The sequence below is a fragment of the Salmo salar genome, chromosome 03, assembly GCF_965601325.2.
Source record: "Salmo salar chromosome 03, fSalSal1, whole genome shotgun sequence".
Taxonomy (NCBI): Eukaryota; Metazoa; Chordata; class Actinopteri; order Salmoniformes; family Salmonidae; genus Salmo; species Salmo salar.
The window spans coordinates 96,242,708-96,261,749 of NC_138293.1; the positions used below are offsets into that span (position 1 = coordinate 96,242,708).

General features: G+C 44.9%; 1 protein-coding gene across 3 annotated transcripts in view; it reads right to left on the minus strand.

Annotated features, from left to right (window-relative positions):
* Positions 1-14,058, minus strand: part of LOC106592115 (epsin-3) — a 64,096-nt gene extending 50,038 nt beyond the window's left edge. For 2 of the 3 annotated variants that reach the window (XM_082972913.1, XM_082972912.1), the window contains exons 1-2: positions 13,704-14,057; positions 1,724-2,008 (exon numbers count right to left, since the gene is read on the minus strand). In XM_082972913.1, the coding sequence (XP_082829039.1) occupies positions 1,724-1,792 (69 nt within the window). In that variant the 5' untranslated portion in view covers positions 1,793-2,008; positions 13,704-14,057. Of the gene's footprint in view, positions 1-1,723; positions 2,009-13,703 lie in introns of all 3 variants that reach the window. The other variant, XM_082972914.1, reaches the window with a different exon arrangement.
* Between the last annotated feature and the right edge of the window lie 4,984 nt (positions 14,059-19,042).

A 19,042-nucleotide genomic window follows, 5' to 3' on the forward strand; every position in this document is an offset into this window, starting at 1 on the left:
TTTCCTCAGACCCAAAGAAGCTTTACAATATATACAGTTGAAGTTGGAAGTTTACATACACTTATATTGGAGTCATTAAAACTTGTTTTTCAACCACTCCACAAATGTATTGTTAACAAACTATAATTTGGGCAAGTCAGATAGGACATCTACTTTGTGCATGACAAAAGTAATTTTTCCAACAATTGTTTACAGACAGATTATTTCACTTATAATTCACTGTATCACAATTCCAGTGGGTCAGAAGTTTACATACACTAAGTTGACTGTGCCTATAAACAGCTTGGAAAATTCCAGAAAATGATGTCATGGCTTTAGAAGCTTCTGATAGGCTAATTGACATCATTTGAGTCAATTGGAAGTGTACCTGTGGATGTATTTCAAGGCCTACCTTCAAACTCAGTGCCTCTTTGCTTGACATCATGGGAAAATCAAAAGAAATCAGCCAAGACCTCAGAAAAAAAATGGTAGACCACAAGTCTGGTTCATCCTTGGGAGCAATTTCCAAACGCCTGAAGGTACCACATTCATCTGTACAAACAATCGTACGCAAGTATAAACACCATGGGACCACGCAGCCGTCATACTGCTCAGGAAGGAGATGCGTTCTGTCTCCTAGAGATGAACGTACTTTGGTGCGAAAAGTGAAAATCAATCCCAGAACAACAGCAAAGGACCTTGTGAAGATGCTGGAGGAAACAGGTACAAAAGTATCTATATCCACAGTAAAAATGAGTCCTATATCGACATAACCTGAAAGGCTGCTCAGCAAGGAAGAAGCCACTGCTCCAAATCCGTCATAAAAAAAAACAGACTATGGTTTGCAACTGCACATGGGGACAAAGATCGTACTTTTTGGAGAAATGTCCTCTGGTCTGATGAAAAAAAAATAGAACTGTTTGGCCATTAATGACCATCTTATGTTTGGAGGAAATAGGGGGAGGCTTGCAAGCTGAAGACCACCATCCCAACTGTGAAGCACGGAGGTGGCAGCATCATGATGTGGGAGTGTTTTGCTGCAGGAGGGACTGGTGCACTTCACAAAATAGATGGCATCATGAGGACGGACAATTATGTGGATATATTGAAGCAACATCTCAAGACATCAGTCAGGTAGTTAAAGCTTGGTCGCAAATGGGTCTTCCAAATGGACAATGACCCCAAGCATACTTCCAAAGTTGTGGCAAAATGGCTTAAGGACAACAAAGTCAAGATATTGGAGTGGCCATCACAAAGCCCTGATCGCAATCCTATAGAAAATTTGTGGGCAGAACTGAAAAAGCGTGTGTGAGCAAGGAGGCCTACAAACCTGACTCAGTTACACCAGCTCTGTCAGGAGGAATGGGCCAATATTCACCCAACTTATTGTGGGAAGCTTGTGGAAGGCTACCCGAAACGTTTGACCCAGGTTAAACTATTTAAAGGCAATGCTACCAAATACTAATTGAATGTATGTAAACTTCTGACCCACTGGGAAAGTGATGAAAGAAATAAAAGCTGAAATAAATCATTCTCTCTGCTATTATTCTGACATTTCACATTCTTAAAATAAAGTGGTGATCCTAACTGACCTAAGACAGGGAATTTTTACTAGGATTAAATGTCAGGAATTGTGAAAAACAGAGTTTAAATGTATTTGGTAAGGTGTATGTAAACTTCCGACTTCAACTGTGGGTAACCATACAAATGTTAAATAGCAACAACAACAATCACAACAACAAACCTTGATCTCTGCCTCTGAGTATTGGTTGACCATGTTCTTCACCTGGCGGCGGAGAGATGATGTCTGCATGGTGATTGGTCAGTGTTTCACAGGTGTTAAGAAGTGGGTAATGGAATCGTACAGTGGGCCCGACTAGCCTTCTTCTCACAGGTAGAGTTAAGATGGGGGAGTCTTATACTGGGTTGGAGGAGGGAGGTGGGGGGGGGGGGTCAGTAGAGTTAAGATGGGGGAGGAGATGAGATGTGGTCCTCTAGATGAGTTCAGTGACGCCCAGAGTGTGTGTTCCTGGTCAGGAAGAGAACATCACAGTTAGACTGACATACAGATGCACACTGTAATATCAGCGACCAATAGACCAGGGCTATGTCCCTAATGCACCCTATTCCCTATATAGGGTACTACTTTAGACCAGGACCCATAGGGTAGAAGTGGTGCACTAAGTAGTGTACTAGGGAATAGGGTGAGAGAAAGAAAGAGAGAAAGAGAAAGACATGGTGGGACCTGACCACACACACAGAGAGCTGACTATAGACGATCTACCATCCCTCTCTGTCCAGTCAGCCATTTCACAATCATCAAGGACAAAAGGACGTTTCTTTTTTTTACAGGAATACAAATATTAGTTTTGAGGAGGGGGACTTAACCGTAAGGACACAGCCCTTTATAGCGCACTACTTTTGACCAGAGCCTATAAGGGGACATATAGTAGTACATATAGTGTGCATTTTGGGACGCATACCTAGATAATAGAATCCTACACTGCCATTGTCAGTATCACGTTTGTCAAGCTTACAGCCTTCGTCAAAGCTTTTGCTTTCATTTTGAGGGTGTAAAAATAATCAGTTAGGCCCCATCCCAAATGGCACCATATTCCCTATATAGTGCACTACTTTTGACAAAAAAATAATCAGTTAGGGCCCATCCCAAATTGCACCATATTGCCTATATAGTGCGCTACTTTTGACCAAAAGTAGTGCACTATATAGGGAATAGGGTGCCATTTGGGATGGGCCTTAACTGATTATTTTTTTGTCTGTAGTCATAGGCATTTTCTTCTTTGAAAGTTTTGTTATCACAACAGACAGGGAGGAGCCCACCCCCTGCTTGTTTTTCTAACAGGATTCCATCATCACCATGGCAGCAGAGCAGAAAAGTGGCTTGGGCACCTAAGGTGAGAGTTACTAAACAGCTACGGACAAACCTGTTACACTACTGTAATAGGAAACGGCTGTGAATTTACCTGTTACACTACTGTAATAGGAAACAGCTGTGAATTTACCTGTTACACTACTGTAATAAGAAACGGCTGTGAATTTACCTGTTACACTACTGTAATAAGAAACGGCTGTGAATTTACCTGTTACACTACTGTAATAAGAAACGGCTGTGAATTTACCTGTTACACTACTGTAATAGGAAACAGCTGTGAATTTACCTGTTTCACTACTGTAATAAGAAACGGCTGTGAATTTACCTGTTACACTACTGTAATAGGAAACGGCTGTGAATTTACCTGTTACACTACTGTAATAGGAAACGGCTGTGAATTTACCTGTTACACTACTGTAATAAGAAACGGCTGTGAATTTACCTGTTACACTACTGTAATAGGAAACAGCTGTGAATTTACCTGTTTCACTACTGTAATAAGAAACAGCTGTGAATTTACCTGTTTCACTACTGTAATAAGAAACGGCTGTGGATTTACCTGTTACACTACTGTAATAAGAAAGTATAGGGCCCACCTGTCTGCACACTCTAACACACACCTGTCCCAGACCTGACCAAGATCCTTATAGGATAGAAACGTTGTCAACTTATAATCATACATGTTGGAGAAATTCATTGTGCGGGACTACTTTCCTATTACAAGATTGTTTCATCCCAGCAGCACCCCACGAAAAGTGATGAGACTTTAACTACATACACTACTTAATGTTACCAGCATGCTGCCATGGCCCTGAGTCAGCCCAGGTCTGGACTACAACAAACTACTTAATGTTACCAGCATGCTGCCATGGCCCTGAGTCAGCCCAGGTCTGGACTGGACTACAACAAACTACTTAATGTTACCAGCATGCTGCCATGGCCCTGAGTCAGCCCAGGTCTGGACTGGACTACAACAAACTACTTAATGTTACCAGCATGCTGCCAGGGCCCTGAGTCAGCCCAGGTCTGGACTGGACTACAACAAACTACTTAATGTTACCACCATGCTGCCATGGCCCTGAGTCAGCCCAGGTCTGGACTACAACAAACTACTTAATGTTACCAGCATGCTGCCATGGCCCTGAGTCAGCCCAGGTCTGGACTGGACTACAACAAACTACGTAATGTTACCAGCATGCTGCCATGGCCCTGAGTCAGCCCAGGTCTGGACTGGACTACAACAAACTACTTAATGTTACCAGCATGCTGCCATGGCCCTGAGTCAGCCCAGGTCTGGACTACAACAAACTACTTAATGTTACCACCATGCTGCCAGGGCCCTGAGTCAGCCCAGGTCTGGACTGGACTACAACAAACTACTTAATGTTACCAGCATGCTGCCATGGCCCTGAGTCAGCCCAGGTCTGGACTGGACTACAACAAACTACTTAATGTTACCAGCATGCTGCCATGGCCCTGAGTCAGCCCAGGTCTGGACTGGACTACAACAAACTACTTAATGTTACCAGCATGCTGCCATGGCCCTGAGTCAGCCCAGGTCTGGACTGGACTACAACAAACTACTTAATGTTACCAGCATGCTGCCATGGCCCTGAGTCAGCCCAGGTCTGGACTGGACTACAACAAACTACGTAATGTTACCAGCATGCTGCCAGGGCCCTGAGTCAGCCCAGGTCTGGACTGGACTACAACAAACTACGTAATGTTACCAGCATGCTGCCATGGCCCTGAGTCAGCCCAGGTCTGGACTGGACTACAACAAAGTACTTAATGTTACCAGCATGCTGCCAGGGCCCTGAGTCAGCCCAGGTCTGGACTGGACTACAACAAACTACTTAATGTTACCAGCATGCTGCCAGGGCCCTGAGTCAGCCCAGGTCTGGACTGGACTACAACAAACTACGTAATGTTACCAGCATGCTGCCAGGGCCCTGAGTCAGCCCAGGTCTGGACTGGACTACAACAAACTACGTAATGTTACCAGCATGCTGCCATGGCCCTGAGTCAGCCCAGGTCTGGACTGGACTACAACAAACTACTTAATGTTACCAGTATGCTGCCAGGGCCCTGAGTCAGCCAAAACACCACCATCATGCCAGTAACTTTCCTCTCATAATTCAGCAGTACCTATTAAACAAAGTGTTTAGAGCAAGCAGACTGAGGATCTATCCTCGAACTCAGTCAGAAGTTGACCTGGCCGTACGTCTCCATGTCTGAAACTTCTAGAGGCTTTAGGATTGAAGGCTGGTTAATTAGTGAATGGTACACTATATATACAAAAGTATGTGGAAACCCCTTCAAATTCGTGGATTTCGGCTATAACATCCACACCCGTTGCTGACAGGTGTATAAAATTGAGCACGCCGCCATGCAATCTCCATAGACAAACAGCCCGGCCTGAAGAGGTCAGTGACTCTTCAGTTGGCATCAGGATGCCACCTTTCCAACAAGTCAGTTTGTTAAATTTCTGCGTTGCTAGAGCTGCCCCGGTCAACTGTAAGTGCTGTTATTGTGAAGTGGAAACGTCTAGGCGCCACAACAGCTCAGCTGCGAAGTGGTAGGCCACACAAGCTGTGTGCTGAAGCACGTAGTGCGTAAAAATTGTCTGTCCCCTTGGTTGCAACTGTCATGACGTTGGCCTCTTTGAGTACAGGGAGGACAGTTGACCCCCTCCCCCTTGCACCATCCCCCAACCTACCTCCCCCCACCCAGGCCCTGTGTGAAGGGGTTGTAAAATTCCAGAGAAGAATCTCTGGCCACATGGCCCATAGAGAGACACAGGAAATTCTTCCAACTCACAGAATTGGGGAGCCAAGCGACATTTGTGTTCTGGAGAAGGTATGGAAGATTGGTGAAGAATCCAGCTACGAACTGGTCCGCTTGGTACAATTTTGTGATACTCAGAAGAGACAATATAGCCATATTACCATAAAACGGTTTATATAATAGCCTCAGCTATGAGACTTGCATCCACATGGTTGTATAAAATGTATTAATAAGGATAAAGCTATTTGTAATACATTGAGATGCTATGTACTGATGTTAATGTGATAGAATTGTATTTCTGTACCAAGCATCGGCACGCCCCCAGGGACACAGACAGGACCAGGCGTCATGTGACAAGCCTGTTCTATGTTCACTATAAAACCATACCCTGAGTTACTTTCTAACAGACCAGGCCTCCACTCCATTGCGAGTTGGCCAATAGGTTTTACCATCCAATTCCTCTACTGAAAGTGAACTATACCACGTGGTTAACTTTTAGACTATCGATATCGACAGAATAAGAACAAGTCTTTGATATTAATTAATAGTCTGCAGCTAGAAATGATATCATTGAACGCGAAGACCGACGAAACATCCATCCATAACGACATTAATGAATGTCGCTTTGAAAGATCCATTTTAACCGAGAGAGAGAGAGAGAGAGAGAGAGAGAGAGAGAGAGAGAGAGCGAGAGAGACAAAACTCTCCAACAGAACGACGCTCCAACAAGGATCCCGATGACACACTGAGCGTAAATATATATTGATTGCAATTGTTCTCAAATCAGTGAGCGTTCATGTGCAAAGGATTAGCATATCAATTGTTAATATTAATGAACTCTGTTGGCATCCTCAGCTGACCTTTTATGACCCATTGTTCTACAAGACACCAGCCATGCCTGTCTAGCCCACTAGGGCACATTACTCTAACAATTCTTTGTGACGATAATTACTGTTTGTATACTTTCTGTGAATTACTTAGTTTAGTAAATAAATGATTTTAAGACAATTGATGTATGGATGACTCTTAGTAAAGGCTGGGTTCGTGCAGATACAACAATTTACGACGTTTGGAATGAGACTGGACGCGAGGTAAAATACACCATTTAAACCAGAAGATAATCGGCCTATACTATAATATAATATAATATATAATGTTATAATATAGGAAAGTTATATTAGGAAAATTATAACTTTGTAATCTGAATATTTTCCTTGGTGCCCCGATCTCATAGTTAATTATAGTTAAATGATTAATCAGTTTAATCGCGTGATAATAATTACAGGGAGTTAATTGATAAACATGTCTTCAGTTTAATGGTGACCAAAGACAAGACACAACACTCACTGCTGAGTTCCAAACTGCCTCTGGATGCAACGTCAGCACAATAACTGTCAGGAGCTTCATGAAATGGGTTTCCATGCCCGGGCAGCCACACACAAGCTTAAGATCACCATGCGCAAAGCCAAGCATCTGCTGGAGTGGTGTAAAGCTCACAGCCATTGGACTCTGGAGTAGTGGAAATTCATTCTCTGGAGTGATGAATCACTCTTCACCATCTGGCAGTCCGACAGACAAATCTGGGTTTGGCTGATGCCAGGAGAGCGCTACCTGCCCTAATGCATAGTTCCAACAGTAAGAAGGAATAATGGTCTGGGGCTGTTTTTCATGGTTCGGGCCCTTTAGTTCCAGTGAAAGGAAATCTTCTAGCTACAGCATACAATAACATTCTAGATGATTCTGTGCTTCAAACTTTGTGGCAACAGTTGGGGAAGGCCCTTTCTTGTTTCAGCGTAACAATGCCCCCGTGCACAAAGTGAGGTACATGCAGAAATGGTTTGTCGAAATCAGGCTTAATTGCCCAACATCAGTGCCCGGCCCCACTAATGCTCTTGTGGCTGAATGGAAGCAAGTCCCTGCAGAAATGTTCCAACATCTAGTGGAAAGCCTTCCCAGAAGAGTGGAGGCTGTTATAGCAGCAAAGAGGGGACCAACTCCATATTAATACCCATGATTATGGAATAAGATGTTCGACGAGCAGGTGTCCACATACTTTTGGTCATGTAGTGTAAATTGTGTTTTTTAGAAGCAGTGCTGTTGACTTGTATCGATCCAGCTGAAGCCCTCTTGAATGTATCGATCCAGCTGAAGCCCTCTTGAATGTATCGATCCAGCTGAAGCCCTCTTGAATGTATCGATCCAGCTGAAGCCCTCTTGAATGTATCGATCCAGCTGAAGCCCTCTTGAATGTATTGAAAATGTGATTTAATAATCTGGCACCATTACCAAAGTCCCAGAGAAAAGTAGTGTTTCGTTGCAAAACCTGGTTTTTGACAAGACTGGTATATAGATTATAGACATTTACTACTAATAAACCCTAATAAACCCTAATAAACCCCCTAATAAACCCCCTAATAAATAATTTCTAAAGTCCACCTTCATGTAAAATGTTACCTAGATAAAACAAGTCTATTCACCAATACATAGATGACAAAATTATCAACAATTAAGACAACAGGTACATTGACATTAACAATTATTCAGTACAATGTCAAGTAACTCATCTTGGAACCCAGAATCAAATGTTCATGTAAACGCTGGCCTCCGGCCTGCTAATGTCACAAGTGTTGGGAGAGAGATTACAGGTAACTGACTAGAATAAGATCATGACTCAGTAGGTGTACCTAGCCTCCATTGCTGTGATATAGGGCCATATGGATACAACTGTACAGTAACATCAGTGTCATAGTCCTGGTTGGAAATAGACTGGTGTCTGATGAAAACAGCCATTGATGCTTCCTGTACGGATGACCACTACCACTATCTCCAGTGGTCCTTACACATCCAGGCCAGAAACAACCCCACTACCACTATCTCCAGTGGTCCTTACACATCCAGGCCAGAAACAACCCATACCTCTTGACCTCTTATATTAGGGGTGGCAGGTAGCCTAGTGGTTAGTAACCGAAAGGTTGCTAGATCAAATCCCCGAGCTGACGAGGTAAAAATCTGTCGTTCTGCCCCTGAACAAGGCAGTTAACCCACTGTTCCCTGGTAGGCCGTCATTGTAAATAAAAATGTGTTCTTAACGGACTTGCCTAGTTAAAGAAATAAAAGTAAAAAATATTAGTTAGATGGAACCTTCCCCGTAGGATTCACACTGACTTCAGATCTCCACAAGTCAAGTATCCCACTACCAGGGGTCGTTTTGACAATGGCCTATAGGGGTAGGGGTCGTTTTGACAATGGCCTATAGGGATAGGGGTCGTTTTGACAATGGCCTATAGGGGTAGGGGTCGTTTTGACAAGGGCCTATAGGGGATAGGGGTCATTTTGACAAGGGCCTATAGGGGATAGGGGACTTTCTGTACAAGGCCTCAGTCACCAGGCCAGTTCAATGTTCAGCTCCTAGCTACATATGCATTGCATTTGGCTTCATTTCCTCTCTCTACCATCTACTGGCCCTGGGACAACACTGATGTATTCCTGGCATTCCTGTGTTGGAGTCTGTACAGGAAATAGATATAAAAATGCTCAAGTTAGAGAACCCTGTGCGCTGCAGGAGAGAGTGGAGTTGGGAATAGATGGTGCGTGTGTGTGTGTGTGTGTGTGTGTGTGTGTGTGTGTGTGTGTGTGTGTGTGTGTGTGTGTGTGTGTGTATGTGTATCACAACCTAAAGGTCATCATTCCATTGGTCCATAGTGATCAATCCCCTATTTCACAAAAAAAATATATATAATATTATCCTGTAGTTAATTAAATTATTCTGCAGCTAGGACCTAGCCTGGTCCCAGATCTGTTTTCTCCTTCTATAGCCTGGTCCCAGATCTGTTTTCTCCTTCTATAGCCTGGACCCAGGTCTGTTTTCTCCTTCTATAGCCTGGACCCAGGTCTGTTGTCTCATTCTATAGCCTGGTCCCAGATCTGTTTTCTCCTTCTATAGCCTGGTCCCAGATCTGTTTTCTCCTTCTATAGCCTGGTCCCAGATCTGTTTTCTCCTTCTATAGCCTGGTCCCAGGTCTGTTGTCTCCTATAGCCTGGTCCCAGGTCAGGCTAGGTCCTTGTTGCAGCACTCAGGCTAGGTCCTAGTTGCAGCACTCAGGCTAGGTCCTAGCTGCACCACTCAGGCTAGGTCCTAGCTGCAGCACTCAGGCTAGGTCCTAGCTGCAGCACTCAGGCTAGGTCCTAGCTGCAGCACTCAGGCTAGGTCCTAGCTGCAGCACTCAGGCTAGGTCCTAGCTGCAGCACTCAGGCTAGGTCCTAGCTGCAGCACTCAGGCTAGGTCCTAGCTGCAGCACTCAGGCTAGGTCCTAGCTGCAGCACAGAGGCTAGGTCCTAGCTGCAGCACTCAGGCTAGGTCCTAGCTGCAGCACTCAGGCTAGGTCCTAGCTGCAGCACTCAGGCTAGGTCCTAGCTGCAGCACTCAGGCTAAGTCCTAGCTGCAGCACTCAGGCTAAGTCCTAGCTGCAACACTCAGGCTAAGTCCTAGCTGCAACACTCAGGTTAGGTCCTAGCTGCAACACTCAGGCTAGGTCCTAGCTGCAACACTCAGGCTAGGTCCTAGCTGCAACACTCAGGTTAAGTCCCAGCTGTAACACTCAGGCTAGGTCCTAGCTGCAACACTCAGGCTAGGTCCTAGCTGCAACACTCAGGCTAGGTCCTAGCTGCAGCACTCAGGTTAAGCCCTAGCTGCAGCACTCAGGCTAGGTCCTAGCTGCAGCACTCAGGTTAGGTCCTAGCTGCAGCACTCAGGCTAGGTCCTAGCTGCAGCACTCAGGCTAGGTCCTAGCTGCAGCACTCAGGCTAGGTCCTAGCTGCAGCACTCAGGCTAGGTCCTAGCTGCAGCACTCAGGCTAGGACCTAGCTGCAGCACTCAGGCTAGGTCCTAGCTGCAGCACTCAGGTTAAGTCCTAGCTGTAACACTCAGGTTAAGTCCTAGCTGTAACACTCAGGCTAGGTCCTAGCTGTAACACTCAGGCTAGGTCCTAGCTGTAACACTCAGGCTAGGTCCTAGCTGTAACACTCAGGCTAGGTCCTAGCTGCAACACTCAGGCTAGGTCCTAGCTGTAACACTCAGGCTAGGTCCTAGCTGTAACACTCAGGTTAGGTCCTAGCTGTAACACTCAGGTTAGGTCCTAGCTGTAACACTCAGGCTAGGTCCTAGCTGTAACACTCAGGCTAGGTCCTAGCTGTAACACTCAGGCTAGGTCCTAGCTGCAGCACTCAGGCTAAGTCCTAGCTGCAGCACTCAGGCTAAGTCCTAGCTGCAACACTCAGGCTAAGTCCTAGCTGCAACACTCAGGTTAGGTCCTAGCTGCAACACTCAGGCTAGGTCCTAGCTGCAACACTCAGGCTAGGTCCTAGCTGCAACACTCAGGTTAAGTCCCAGCTGTAACACTCAGGCTAGGTCCTAGCTGCAACACTCAGGCTAGGTCCTAGCTGCAACACTCAGGCTAGGTCCTAGCTGCAGCACTCAGGTTAAGCCCTAGCTGCAGCACTCAGGCTAGGTCCTAGCTGCAACACTCAGGCTAGGTCCTAGCTGCAACACTCAGGCTAGGTCCTAGCTGCAGCACTCAGGCTAAGTCCTAGCTGCAGCACTCAGGCTAAGTCCTAGCTGCAACACTCAGGCTAAGTCCTAGCTGCAACACTCAGGTTAGGTCCTAGCTGCAACACTCAGGCTAGGTCCTAGCTGCAACACTCAGGCTAGGTCCTAGCTGCAACACTCAGGTTAAGTCCCAGCTGTAACACTCAGGCTAGGTCCTAGCTGCAACACTCAGGCTAGGTCCTAGCTGCAACACTCAGGCTAGGTCCTAGCTGCAGCACTCAGGTTAAGCCCTAGCTGCAGCACTCAGGCTAGGTCCTAGCTGCAGCACTCAGGTTAGGTCCTAGCTGCAGCACTCAGGCTAGGTCCTAGCTGCAGCACTCAGGCTAGGTCCTAGCTGCAGCACTCAGGCTAGGTCCTAGCTGCAGCACTCAGGCTAGGTCCTAGCTGCAGCACTCAGGCTAGGTCCTAGCTGCAGCACTCAGGCTAGGTCCTAGCTGCAGCACTCAGGCTAGGACCTAGCTGCAGCACTCAGGCTAGGTCCTAGCTGCAGCACTCAGGTTAAGTCCTAGCTGTAACACTCAGGTTAAGTCCTAGCTGTAACACTCAGGCTAGGTCCTAGCTGTAACACTCAGGCTAGGTCCTAGCTGTAACACTCAGGCTAGGTCCTAGCTGTAACACTCAGGCTAGGTCCTAGCTGCAACACTCAGGCTAGGTCCTAGCTGTAACACTCAGGCTAGGTCCTAGCTGTAACACTCAGGTTAGGTCCTAGCTGTAACACTCAGGTTAGGTCCTAGCTGTAACACTCAGGCTAGGTCCTAGCTGTAACACTCAGGCTAGGTCCTAGCTGTAACACTCAGGCTAGGTCCTAGCTGTAACACTCAGGCTAACTAGGCCTCTGTTTTCTATCTAAATCAGGAATGGGTTCTATTTCCTTTCTCTTTCCTCACTCCATCCATAATGCAGGCTTGAGGATAGAACTACACCCTGTGTACCTAACAGTATATCCACCTTGACATGCCTACACGGTACCATCTCCTTCTCTCATTCAGTCAGTGGGTCAAAGAGAAACAGTGGGCACACACACCAACACACCAACACAAACTTCATATATACTCACAGACAAACAGGGCTGGTCTGACCAACCAACACTCCACTCCGACCCTAAAGACAAACTCATCAATACAAAACAAATATAAGAGCATACTTGAAAGGGGCAATCCGTAGTTGAAACAATAACAAAGTGTAGCCCTCGTCACTGTTTCTGTAAAAACCTGAGGGATGGGGCTGGAGAAATGTAACCAATCTCATATTCATAGACAGAGCTATGGATGCAAAGACTGACCATCCGTGATAAAATTATAGTTTTAACAATGTTTTGAGGCTACACAGTGTTTGTTTACAATTACTTGGTTTACAAAAATTGGAGTAAAACCAGTTTATATTTTGGGTTCTGATGGGGTACGACAGTTGAACTAAGCTCCTGAGGAAGTTATAAGTTATATTCTTCAATAATCAATGAGTACATATTATTAATTTCTAAGTCTGATGTAGCAACGGCAGATTTCCCCTTTAATATGTGTTGTCTCTAAGAGGACATAATGATTGCCTCATACAACTGAGAGACCATGACCTAGCCCTTGATTAAACAGACCTCCCACCCTGCATGAGCACAAGTACAGTACAAGTTATAAATGATGTATGACTAAGCATGAAGACGTGTTATAGGCCTATTCTTGATGTAGGATCAAAGACCTGCAAGTGTAGACAGCACTGGTGGGTAGGGACCTGTACATCCCTGGGTTGGACACACTACGTGAGTTTATGTAGCCTAATGCTGGACAGGTAGACCTACATGAGACTGTGTAATGTAGGTGGAATCATGGTTTCATTTGAATGTTTAAAACCTTAGAAAGAGGCCCACAAATCATTTCTGACAATAGTCCATCTCTGGATTGATTTCAGAATTGGCTACGTTGTAAAGAATCTTCAGAGGCCTTGCTGAAGTTTGTTACATTGTAACGAATGAGTAGGCTATCGGCCACATGCCTACAATAGCCTTCATCACATAACATCATAGGTGTGTCAGATTTAAGCAATCGGGGAGTTTTCTTGTTCATGTTCTGCTATCCTTACTGTCGACAAGTGTCTGCCCAACCTAGCACCTGGGTCTACCGTTTTAACAAGCTTGTAGCTATATCCTAGATTAATTGCCCTGTCCAAGGTATCAGTTTCGCCCTCCGAGTTTAGGTATAAACTGGGGCAATGAACCCACATCATGCAGCACATTGCGTCAGATAGGACAGGGCAGGGCCCGGTTTCCCAAAACAGTAGGGCAGAACAGAGCAGCGAGCCCAACCAGGCAGGCACAGAGCACAACAGTGACTCAGCTATCGGTGCTAACAGATAAATACTAAACCGACCAAACGAACCGCTCAAACAAACCGAAAATCACGTCTACCAAACCACTGGGCAGTTTCCCGAAACCCCTTTCCTTCTTACCTCTTGCATCGCGCGTCATTGGCGTCCCAACTTCGGGAACCTTTCAAAAGAAATACCTCCTCTCCTCAACATGTTTCCCGAGATCCCGTTTCGAATGAAACACAAATCGTTGAAAAGGGTACTAAAAGCCACAAACGAAAAAGGATCTCCAGAGCAGTTCAGGATTATGTTCGGAATAAATGTTCCGAATATTATTGATTTCGGTGCAGGTGTCTTTGAAATTCTATCTGGTGTCCGGTAGAAAAGTTTATTGTGTGTGCATAAGACTGAACACACAAACACATGAGCGCGGTGCTCGCAGATGGTAAAGAAACCCCCTGAGCACACACAGTAAAATGGAACGACAGAGGGAGAGAGAGGTAGAATAGGGAGGGGTGCGTTGTGCCTGCGGAGTCAGGCTTTAACCCGCTGTATCCCGGGTGGCAATCCAATTTATTTTTCAATTTAAGGGGCTTTATTAGCATGGGAAACATATGTTTACATTGCCAAAGCAAGTAAAATAGATAATAAATAAAAGTGAAATAAACAATAATTAATTTACAGTATACAGTACACTCACAAAAGTTCCAAAAGAATAAAGACATCTCTCTCGCCCTCTCTCTCTCTCTCTCCTCTCCTCTCTATTCTCTCCAGTCAGAGGCCAAATTACCTGTCACAGACCAGTGTTGTGGGGACACTTTCACATACAGGGTGTCAGACACAGCTCTTGGTCTGTTTGGGGAGTACTTTAACAAATGGTCCTTCATTTCTCATCATACAGATATATATACTGGTGTGTTACTGCACTGTTTATTGGCGGGTGAGATTTATATGGAGAGTCAGTATCTATGACAGATTATAGAGAGATAGATGGAGAGTAAGGATTTATAACAGATTATAGAGAGATAGATGGAGAGTCAGTATCTATGACAGATTATAGAGAGATAGATGGAGAGTCAGTATCTATGACAGATTATAGAGAGATAGATGGAGAGTCAGTATCTATGACAGATTATAGAGAGATAGATGGAGAGTCAGTATCTATGACAGATTATAGAGAGATAGATGGAGAGTCAGTATCTATGAGAGATTATAGAGAGATATATGGAGAGTCAGTATCTATGACAGATTATAGAGAGATAGATGGAGAGTCAGTATCTATGACAGATTATAGAGAGATATATGGAGAGTCAGTATCTATGACAGATTATAGAGAGATATATGGAGAGTCAGTATCTATGACAGATTATAGAGAGATATATGGAGAGAAAACCTAATTGACATAGGTCATATATACAGTGCATTCGTAATGTAATCAGACCCCATGACTTTTTCCACATTTTGTTACGTTACAGCCTTATTTTACAATGGATTAAATTGTTTTTTTTTTTCTCCCACGCATCAATCCTCACACAATACCCCATAATGACAAAGCTAAAACCGTTTTTTAGAAATGTGTAGAAATGTATAAAAAATAAAACACAGAAAAATCTCATTTACATAACTATTCAGACCCTTTACTCAGTACTTTGTTGAAGCACCTTTGGCAGTGATTACAGCCTTGAGTCTTCTTGGGTATGACGCTACAAGCTTGGCACACCTGTATTTGGGGAGTTTCTCTCATTCTTCTCTGCAGATCCTCTCGAGCTCTGTCAGGTTGGATGGGGAGCGTCGCTGCACAGCTACTTTCAGGTCTCCCCAGAGATGTTCAATTCAAGTCCGGGCTCTGGCTGGGCCACTCAAGGACATGCAGAGACTTGTCCCAAAGCCACTCCTGTGTTGTCTTGGTTGTGCGCTTAGGGTTATTGTCCTGTTGGAAGTTGAACCTTCTCCCCAGTCTGAGGTCCTGAGTGCTCTGGAGAAGGTTTTCATCAAGAATCTCTCTGTACTTTGCTCCATTCGTCTTTGCCCGATCCTGACTAGTCTCCCAGTCCCTGCCGCTGAAAAACATCCCCACAGCATGATGCTGCCATCACCATGCTTCACTGTAGGGATGGCATTCAGGCCAAAGAGTTCAATCTTGGTTTCATCAGACCAGAGAATGTTGTTTCTCATGGTCTGAGTCTTTAGGTGCCTTTTGGCAAACTCCAAGCAGCCTGTCATGTTCCTTTCACTGAGGAGTGGCTTCCATCTGGCCACTCTAACATAAAGGCCTGATTGATGGAGTGCTGCAGAGATGGTTGTCCTTCTGGAAGGTTCTCCCATCTCCACAGAGGAACTCTGGAGGTCTGTCAGAGTGACCATCGGGTTCTTGGTCACCTCCCTGACCAAGGCCCTTCTTCCCCGATTGCTCAGTTTGGCCGAGGGGCCAGCTTGGTGGTTCCAAACTTCTTCCATTTAAGAATGATGGAGGCCACTGTGTTCTTGGGGACCTTCAACGTTTCAGACATTTTTGGTACCCTTCCCCAGATCTGTGCCTCGACACAATCCTGTCTCGGAGCTCTACGCACAATTCCTTCGACCTCATTGCTTGGTTTATGTTCTGACATGCCCGGTCAACTGTGGGACATATAGACAGGTGTGTGCCTTTCTAAATCATGTCCAATCAATTGCATTTGCCACAGGTGGACTCCAGTCAAGTTGCAGAAACATCTCAAGGATGATCAATGGAAACAGGATGCACCTGAGCTCAATTTCGAGACTCATAGCAAAGGGTCTAAATACTTATGTAAATTGGGTATTTCTGTTTTTTAATACATTTGCAAAACATTTCGAAAAACGTGTTTTTGCTTTGTCATTATGGGGTATTGTGTGTACACTGATGAGGAAAAAAAATGCATTTTTAATCCATTTTAGAATAAGGCTGACAGATTAGAATAACGTAACAAAATGTGGAAAAAGTCAAGAGGTCTGAATACTTTCCAAATACACTATGTACTGTAGTTATGTGATGCTGCAGCTGGTGATGATGATGATGACTATATGAATGACGATGAAGGTGGTGATGATGATGATTTTTATTTATTTTTTATTTCACTTTTATTTAACCAGGAAGGCAAGTTGAGAACAAGTTCTCATTTACAATTGCGACCTGGCCAAGATAAAGCAAAGCAGTTCGACACATACAACAACGCAGAGTTACACATGGAGTAAAACAAACATACAGTCAATAATACAGTAGAAAAATACGTCTATATACAATGTGAGCAAAATAGGTGAAATAAGGGAGGTAAAGGCAAAAAAGGCCATGGTGGCAAAGTAAATACAATATAGCAAGTAAAACACTGGAATGGTAGATTTGTAGTGGAAGAAAGTGCAAAGTAGAAATAATTGGGTGCAAAGGAGCAAAATAAATAAATAAATAAATACAGTAGGGGAAGAGGTAGTTGTTTGGGCTAAATTATAGATGGGCTATGTACAGGTGCAGTGATCTGTGAGCTGCTCTGACAGCTGGTGCTTAAAGCTAGTGAGGGAGATAAGTGTTTCCAGAATCAGAGATTTTTGTAGTTCGTTCCAGTCATTGGCAGCAGAGAACTGGAAGGAGAGACGGCCAAAGGAGGAATTGGCTTTGGGGGTGACCAGAGAGATATACCTGCTGGAGCGCGTGCTACAGGTGGGTGCTGCTATGGTGACCAGTGAGCAGAGATAAGGCGGGACTTTACCTAGCAGGGTCTTGTAGATGACCTGGAGCCAGTGGGTTTGCCGATGAGTATGAAGCGAGGGCCAGCAAACAAGAGCGTACAGGTCGCAGTGGTGGGTAGTACAGTGGGAGAAAAAAGTATTTGATCCCCTGCTGATTTTGTACGTTTGCCCACTGACAGTGAGAGACAGAATAACAGTGAGAGACAGAATAACAACAAAAATATCCAGAAAAACGCTGTTAAAAATGTTATAAATTGATTTGCATTTTAATGAGGGAAATAAGTATTTGACCCCCTCTCAATCAGAAAGATTTCTGGCTCCCAGGTGTCTTCTATACAGGTAACGAGCTGAGATTAGGAGCACACTCTTAAAGGGAGTGCTCCTAACCGCAGCTTGTTACCTGTAAAAAAGACACCTGTCCACAGAAGCAATCAATCAATCAGATTCCAAACTCTCCACCATGGCCAAGACCAAAGAGCTCTCCAAGGATGTCAGGGACAAGATTGTAGACCTACACAAGGCTGGAATCGGCTACAAGACCATCGCCAAGCAGCTTGGTGAAAAGGTGAGATTTGGTGCGATTATTCGCAAATGGAAGAAATACAAAAGAACTGTCAATATCCCTCGGCCTGGGGCTCCATGCAAGATCTCACCTCGTGGAGTTGCAATGATCATGAGAACGGTGAGGAATCAGCCCAGAACTACACGGGAGGATCTTGTCAATGATCTCAAGGCAGCTGGGACCATAGTCAAGCCAAGAAAACAATTGGTAACACACTACGCCGTGAAGGACTGAAATCCTGCAGCGCCCGCAAGGTCCCCCTGCTCAAGAATACATATACAGGCCCGTCTGAAGTCTGCCAATGAACATCTGAATGACTCAGAGGACATCTGGTGAAAGTGTTGTGGTCAGATGAGACCAAAATGGAGCTCTTTGACATCAACTCAACTCGCCATGTTTGGAGGAGGAGGAATGCTGTCTATGACCCCAAGAACACAATCTCCACCATCAAACATGGAGGTGGAAACATTATGCTTTGGGGGTGTTTTTCTGCTAAGGGGACAGGACAACTTCACCACATCAAAGGGACGATGGACGGGGCCATGTACCGTCAAATCTTGTGTGAAAACCTCCTTCCCTCAGCCAGGGCATTGAAAATGGGCCGTGGATGGGTATTCCAGCATGACAATGACCCAAAACAGACGGCCAAGGCAATAAAGGAGTGGCTCAAGAAGAAGCACATTAAGGTCCTGGAGTGGCCTAGCCAGCCTCCAGACCTTAATCCCATAGAAAATCTGTGGAGGGAGCTGAAGGTTCGAGTTGCCAAACGTCAGCCTCGAAACCTTAATGATTTGGAGAAGATCTGTAAAGAGGAATGGGACAAAATCCCTCCTGAGATGTGTGCAAACCTGGTGGCCAACTACAAGAAACGTCTGACCTCTGTGATTGCCAACAAGGGTTTTGCCACCAAGTACTAAGTCATGTTTTGCAGAGGGGTCAAATACTTATTTCCCTCATTAAAATGCAAATAATTTTATAACATTTTTGACATGCGTTTTTCTGGATTTTTTTGTTGTTATTCTGTCTCTCACTGTTCAAATAAACCTACTATTAAAATTATAGACTGATCATTTCTTTGTAAGTGGGCAAACGTACAAAATCAGCAGGGGATCAAATACTTTTTCCCCCCACTGTATATGGGGCTTTGGTGACAAAACGGATGGCACTGTGATAGACTGCATCCAGTTTATTGAGTAGGGTATTGGAGGCTATTTTG